Source organism: Lacerta agilis, chromosome 5, assembly GCF_009819535.1.
Source record: "Lacerta agilis isolate rLacAgi1 chromosome 5, rLacAgi1.pri, whole genome shotgun sequence".
In the NCBI taxonomy this organism is placed as follows: Eukaryota; Metazoa; Chordata; class Lepidosauria; order Squamata; family Lacertidae; genus Lacerta; species Lacerta agilis.
In genome coordinates, this window is record NC_046316.1 from 74,034,688 (window position 1) to 74,042,554 (window position 7,867).

A 7,867-nucleotide genomic window follows, 5' to 3' on the forward strand; every position below is an offset into this window, starting at 1 on the left:
GTGTAGGTTTCTGGAAGAGAAAATTAGGAGACAGGCAGCACTTCTCTACTATGGCCATCGCTAGGTGTGCCACAAGACACCTGAGTTTGCTTTGAAGTCATTTCATTTGTGTCAGCCATGCTTCACCTGATTCCTCACCTGTGGTGGAGGCAGGATGTGGACAAATGCCATAATCCCCCCCCTTCTCCCCAGTGACCAAACAATCATTTTAAAAATGTTCAGTAATGAGTATGTGCTGAAATATTGCTGCACTCATTTGCCCAGGAGGGAGGTAGATGAGGAAGAAGCCCTCTGTTTTAGGAAATGTGCTTGCCAAACCAGGAAATAACTTTTCCTGTTTATGTGAAAAACCTACAGACGGTATCACTGATTCTCTTCTACCTGCAAAAGATGTGAAGCCCACTGCAGCCTCTCTTTTCTTTCAATCTGAAGGAAAGCCTATTGCCTCGTGCCTTTGCCATGTATGGAGATTTTTGTTCAATGGGAAGGCAGGGTATTCTTACAACAACCTCTGCTACTTGAGATGTGGCAGGAGACTCTAGGTAAAGGACCTCTGGATGGTTAAGTCCAGTCAAAGGTGACCATGGGGCTGTAATGTTCATCTCGCTTTCAGGCCAAGGGAACAGGTGTTTGTCCACAGCTTTTCGGGTCATGTGGCCAGCATGACTAAACTGCTTCTGGCGCAACGGTGACGGAAACCAGGAGTGCACAGAATTGCCATTTACCTTCCCGCTGCAGTGGTATCTATTTATCTACTTGCACTGGCATACTTTCGAGCTGCTAGGTTGGCAGGAGCTGGGACAGAGCAACGGGAGCTCACCCCATCACGGGGATTTGAACCGCCGACCTTCTGATCAGCAAGCCGAAGAGGCTCAGTGGTTTAGACCACAGCACCACCCACATCCCTGCAGACTCTACAATCTATTGAACTCCCTGCTCAATTAGGTGAGGTTACCTACTTTCCTCTAAGCTATTATCAGCCAATGGAATTCAGAAAGGTGGCCCTATTTCAGAAAGCACCCGCTTAACAAAGAACATTACTACTGGAGATTTGAACAATTCCTGACTCATGTTTTTGTCATATTAGATTTATTGATCATAACTTGCATTATTTTAAAGGTTTAAATTGTTTCTACTGTTGTTTTAAGCATTTTATCGTGACCCACCTGGAAAGCTTGGCTAACAATGGGCCTACAAACCAAACTGAAACTTGGGCTGAAACTTGAAAGATATTAAAATGAAGGTGGTTTGCATTTTGGAAAACAACTGTTGGATGCTTTATGTATACAAGTGAATCAACACAATATATAGGGATGTTCTGCCTTGATTACCTAATTAAATTCTCTCCAAGACTGCCTAATAAATATGCAGTCAAAAGGCTTCTTCAATCAGCAACTAGTTCCTGTATTGCATTAAAAGTCAGAGGAGATAAACAGATTCTGGCAACATCACCTTGTTTGCAGCATATGAGTGAAGCTAGGATGATGAGCAAAGATAATAATATGCCTGACTTGACTGTTGCCACCTCCTGAATTTCTACATTTTGAATGTCATTTTGAATGTTTCGCATACCCTGACTAACTGCAGACCAATAATGCTTCTTCTTTCTCTGGCTCCACCATTTTGTTTTGCTGTGCCACAGATATCAGGCACTCTTCTTCATGGCCCAGTTCCTAGAATCATAGAGTTGGAAGGAAACTTCTTGACCATCTAGTCCAGGCTTCCCCGCGGGCCGGATATGGCCCAAGGAGCTCAGTTTTCTGGCCCGCTGCCGCTGCCCACTGCCACCACCCGCTCTTATACTTTGCCCAGGCTGATTTAGGGGAGCACAACTCATCCAATTGCACTGGACATGGAGCTTCGGGGTTGCTGCAACTGTGGTGTAGGATGGAAGGCAAGAGGCAGGGGCTCACAAAATTTTGGCGTCACACGGGGTGCCACTGAAATTTGAGAACCCGAAGTTTGCCACTGTGCTCTGCCTCCATGTCAGAGGTGGTAATGGTCCAGAATACCAGTTGCTTGAAGCCATATAGGCAGGGAGAGTGCTCTGGTACTTAAATCTTACTTGTGGGCTTCCCACAGGCATCTGATTGGCCACTGTGAGAACAGGATGCTGGACTAGATGGGCTTGATCCAGCAGAGCTCTTCTTATGTTCTTACTTTGCTTTAACAAATTGTAGATTAGTTGTTTGCTTTTATCCTAATCATACTTCAAGCCCTGCACATGATCAAGTAAACACTGGTGACCTGCAATTTCTTCAGAATTTTTATATGAGATTTTCAAGTTGATTTTTTTTAAAAAAGACACCTCCTTTTTACTTTGATATGACCTGTCACAAGGACTGCGTTTTAGATCTTAATAAATCTCTGGCTCAACAGCAAGTAAGAATGTTGAATGCTAGTTAACATCTGATTGAGATTGTGTCAAATCCCTGCAATCTTATGTCAGTTCCTAAACCTCAAACCACTTATTACCTAAATGATAATAGCATGCACTTTGTTAGAAGGCAAGTGAGGGGGCTGTTACAATCTTTGAGGCCTGTGGAGGCTATTGTATACCGTGAAACAAATCCGGAATGCTCTTGCAAATGATACAGGGAGCCCCTTCGGACTATCGTGTTTTGCTGCCTTTCACAAAGGAAGGAGTGAGGTAGGTGAACATATGGCAAAATGATAATTCGTATCGTGGTTTATTAAGCTAAAATATTATTGTCCCAACAATAGTGTCCAATTCAAAGTGCTTATTTTGACCTATAAAATCTGAAATGGCGCAGGGCCTCAATACCAAAAGGGCTGCCTCTCTTCATATGAACCTACCCAGACCATGAGATCATCCTCTGCGGCCCTTTTTTGTGTGCCTCCTCCATGAGAAGTCCAGAGCGAGGGAACATGAGAACGCGCCTTTTCTGCAGTGGCTTCTCCCCAGGGAGGTTCACCTGGTGCCTTTATTGTGCAACTTTTATTATGTATTTTCCTGTTTTTATATTGTCATTTTATGTTGTGAACTACCCTGAGATCTACATATGAAGGGCGATATATAAATTATTATTATTTTAATAAAAAAATCATTAGGTAGATGATAATGTATCTTATGGATAATGAGTGTCAATACTTCATGGTATACATCCATATATAAAAGCCTGTCTACGGCATTTCGCCTCAGCTTACTCTAGAATATTGGTTTACAGCTAATGAGTTGGGACCAATATTGGTCCCATGTCCTTGATCTATGATGGGTCACAACAACAGAACTACTGACATACAAATCTATGGTCAAAATAAATAAGAACTCAGTCCCCAAATGTATGTTTGAGTTAAAGGTGAGTTTGAGTTAATTAATGCATTCCTATGGGCAAAAAAGTCAAAACAAAGTCAAATTTGGTTTACAAAGTGTTTATTATGTGCTCTTTAAAGGCATATGTACTGTTCAGAGGATTTCAAAAAATTCAAGCACAAAACTTCAACTTTTTAAACATGACAGGAAAACATTTAAAAATCACCAAAGGACTCTGTAAGGCTCTGGGGGACAACTTGGAGAAGGTTCCTCTTCCACTCTTTGCTTCTTGCTAAAGAACCTCTCCATGGTCTGCTGCTTCATCCGCCTTTTCAGCACCTCTCTGAAAGAGGACATGATCCTGGTGTCAAAAGTGTTCGCAAGGTCACGTGCCAGATCCTTGTCTGGGTGGTGCTGCTGTGCATAAGCCTGCACATTTTTCCACTGTTGGCAGATGTCCTTCAGTTCTGTGGAGGACAGCTGTTCCTCAGTTGCTTCTTCCTCTTCCAATGAGGCCTGCCCCTGTGTAGCCTCTGCCTGCAGTTCGACCAGCTCCTGGGTGGACAGCTCATGGTCCTCCACCAGCTCGCAGACGTCCTCCTCTGTGACCTCTAGGCCCATGGTCCTCCCCAAGGAAACAATGTCCTGCAGCACTGTTGACTTTGGTGCATCAGAGTCACTTGTTGCCACACAGTCTGGCCACAGGTTGCGCCAAGCGCAATTCAAATTTATCTGGCTGATCCCATCCCAGGCCTTGGTGATCATCTTCAAGCAGGTGACGATGTTGAAGTGGTCTCTCCAGAATTCACGCAGGGTGATGTTGGTGCAATCAGTCACCTCGAAGCAGCGCCTGAAAAGCTCCTTGGTGTAGAGTTTTTTGAAATTGGCAATGAGCTGCTGATCCATTGGCTGGAGTAGTTGGGTGGTGTTAGGCGGCAGGAACATGATGTTTATGAAGCGGAAGTCCTCTAACAATTCTTCCTCAAGGCCTTTAGGATGAGCAGGAGCATTGTCCATCAGAAGCAATGCCTTCAGCGGCAGGTCATTGTCCTGCAGGTACTGTTTGAGAGCAGGGCCAAAAGCCAGATTGACCCAGTCCACAAACAGCACGCGTGTGACCCAAGCCTTACTGTTGGATCGCCACATCACACACAGCTGCTCTTTGTTGACCTTGTGCTTCTTGAAGGCCTGTGGGTTCTCAGAGTGGTACACCAGCAGGGGCTTTATCTTCAGGTCCCCGCTTGCGTTGGCACAGAAGAGGAGGGTCAGACGGTCCCTCATGGGCTTGTGGCCAGGCAGCTTGGCCTCCTCTTGAGTGAGGAAGGTCCTTTTGGGCATCCTCTTCCAAAACAGCCCAGTCTCATCACAGTTGAAGACCTGCTGTGGAAGGTAGCCCTGCGTAGTCACAACCTCCAGGAACTCCGTGGCAAAGTCCTCAGCCGCAGGAACATCGGAACTGGCAGCCTCTTCATGCCTGACCACGCTGTGGATTCCAGATCTGGTCTTGAATCTGTCAAACCAGCCTCTGCTTGCCTTGAAGCCTTCTGGCTCGGCTGAGGTTCCTGGCTGTTGCCATACGAGGTCTGCGTGCAAGGCCTTGGCCTTCTCACAAATGACAGCCTCAGTCACTGTGTCCCCTGCACGCTGCTTCTCTTCTAACCAGATGAGCAGCAACTTCTCCACCTCCTCCAGAACAGCTGGGTGGTTCTTCACGATCCTGGTGACTCCCTTTGCTACATCTGTCGCAAGGATCTTCTCCCTCATCTTCAGGATGGTCCCGATGGTGGATCGATTCCTCCTGTACTCCCTGGCGAGGTCTGTCACTCGCATTCCACCGTCGTGCTTCCGGATGATCTCCTTCTTCATTTCCAGCGCAACCTTCTCCTTTTTCCTCTCCCCGGCCTCTGCAGGAGCAGCCTTCTTGGGACCCATGTCAGCAGAGTTCCTACGTTCGCAAAAAAACAAAACAAAAAGCAGTGCTTCACATCCACTTCACACACACCTTCCCACCCCTGGTGAAACTTGCCCGGGACGACCTGCCAAGTGGCATAACAGCACCCCCCACAGCACAGAAATGCCTGGCAAACACCTTCCCACCCCCCAAATCCTTGAATCCCCAACCCCCACCAAAAAAACCCCAAACCCTCAATAAAGTTTTAAAAATGTGGGGGAATACAGTACAGTCACCAAATGGTTGCAAAAAAACTTCAAAAAAATTACAAAACCTTCCAAAACATGGCAAACACCTTCCCACCCCCAAATCCTTGAATCCCCAACCCCCCACCCAAAAAACCCCCAAACCCTCAATAAAGTTTTAAAAATGTGGGGGAATACAGTACAGTCACCAAATGGTTGCAAAAAAACTTCTAAAAACTTCAAAAAAATTACAAAACCTTCCAAAACATGGCAAACACCTTCCCACCCCCAAATCCTTGAATCCCCAACCCCCCACCAAAAAAACCCCAAACCCTCAATAAAGTTATAAAAATGTAACTTACCAAGTGGCTGCAATTTCCCCCCCCCAAAAAAAAATTCAAAAAATCTCCAAAATCTTCCAAAAACTCCAAAAACCTTCCCAAACCGCTTGCTATGAGTTGCTCCTCGAAGTCAACCTGCAACTGCACTTCTTTAACCAATGCACCCTGGGTATTAACGGTTTTACGAAAAAAGAAACAAAATTGCAAGATGCTTTCGTCTTGAAAGTCACAGCCATAGAGAAATTCATCTTGCAAGTCACCTAAAAAAACACAAAACCCTTTCATCTTGCAAGTTTTTCGTTGCGGGAGGCATTCATCTTGCAGGGTACCACTGTATTGACAAGCCCCATGACTGTTGGTCTTTTAAATATTTAGCTCAAGGTTCAATTAAGCTATAAGTTTCTTCTTCTTCTTCTCCTTCTTCTACTTCTCTTCCGCTTTCTCAATTTTCACTTCCTTTTTTAATTTTCAAAATTGTGACACAAAAGCATTAAGAGAACATGCAACAATATAGATGACCATACAGCAAGCAGCAGCACTGATGTCAATATCACCAAGATTTTGTCGTGTAAATCCACATATGTGAACGTGAGGATGCTTGAGAAATTAGATTTTTGCAAATTCCAGTGCAGACTGTCCTGATCTGCAACTAATCTATACTGATGTTCAGATTTGGAACATAGCAATCCAACAGATTTCACATCTTTCCAAACTGCATAGAAATGTGTATTCCAATATGGCTTCCCATAAGCACCAGGTCGCTAGCTGTGAGAAAAGGATGCTAAATGAGATGGGCCATTGCTTTTATTCAGCAGATTTGCCTTATGTTGTTGTGCATTTAGAAATGTGTTTAGAAATACAAATTTATAGAGAAACACATTATTAATAAATACCATACTTAACTGCAAATTTTGTTATTATAAAGATGCAGGTTAATTTAGAAATATGACTTACAGACTTAGGAGTGACAACATAGCTAAGTGGCATAGTATGGAAACAGACACCTGTTTAGCACTATCAATTTTTCAGTTTGCCAATGTGATGCCCCAGGTGTCATTTGGAATGGTTTTTCTTTAAGGTGGACGGCAAGATTCGCAACATGATTTAAAGTGCTGCATTTGCATTTATTTATATTGATTTATTGAACATTTAATTGCAAAAGAGCAGTAGATTTAAAGAGTTTTTTCTGGTTAATCCATTATATTTCATTAAACAGAAATAGCACTGGTGCTCCCAATGAATAATCAATCTGGATGGAAATGGGGTGGTGGAGGGGGAGAGATATTGCCCTTCTCTGCCCTTCCTAAAGGGGGCTCTTGCGTGGTGTCCCAGGTTAGTTCACAATGTCAGTGCAACACAAATTGTGCTGGTACTTTGTGCGACAACCATAACTGTGAAAATTTGTTGTTGTTCAGTCGTTCAGTCGTGTCCGACTCTTCGTGACCCCATGGACCAGAGCACGCCAGGCACGCCTATCCTTCACTGCCTCTCGCAGTTTGGCCAAACTCATGTTAGTAGCTTCGAGAACACTGTCCAACCATCTCATCCTCTGTCGTCCCCTTCTCCTTGTGCCCTCCATCTTTCCCAACATCAGGGTCTTTTCTAGGGAGTCTTCTCTTCTCATGAGGTGGCCAAAGTACTGGAGCCTCAACTTCAGGATCTGTCCTTCTAGTGAGCACTCAGGGCTGATTTCTTTGAGAATGGATAGGTTTGATCTTCTTGCAGTCCATGGGACTCTCAAGAGTCTCCTCCAGCACCATAATCCAAAAGCATCAATTCTTCGGCGATCAGCCTTCTTTATGGTCCAGCTCTCACTTCCGTACATTACTACTGTGAAAATAACACAACGTAAAAAAATAATAGTATTCAGTCCAACTGCGGCGCTGCACATTTAGCAGCATTCTTGGGAGAAGAGACCAAAAGGATCAAACATGAAGGACATTTTCATTTCTATTCACAGAGTGCACTGATAAGCCACAGTCAAATTTAATCAAAACTCAAGGATCTCGGTTAACTAAATGGATTTCTATTGCCTCTTGTGTCATAAAACAATTACTGAGCTGAAATTATTTTGGACAGCAAACAATAGGGGCATTTGCATACTTTGTGAAAGATC

General features: G+C 44.2%; 1 protein-coding gene across 1 annotated transcript; it reads right to left on the reverse strand.

Moving 5' to 3' along the window:
* Positions 1 to 3,496: 3,496 nt before the first annotated feature.
* On the reverse strand, positions 3,497 to 5,206 carry LOC117046385 (tigger transposable element-derived protein 1-like). Its single transcript, XM_033148185.1, has one exon. The coding sequence runs from the start codon at positions 5,204 to 5,206 to the stop codon at positions 3,497 to 3,499; it is 1,710 nt and encodes a 569-aa protein (XP_033004076.1).
* Positions 5,207 to 7,867: the final 2,661 nt, after the last annotated feature.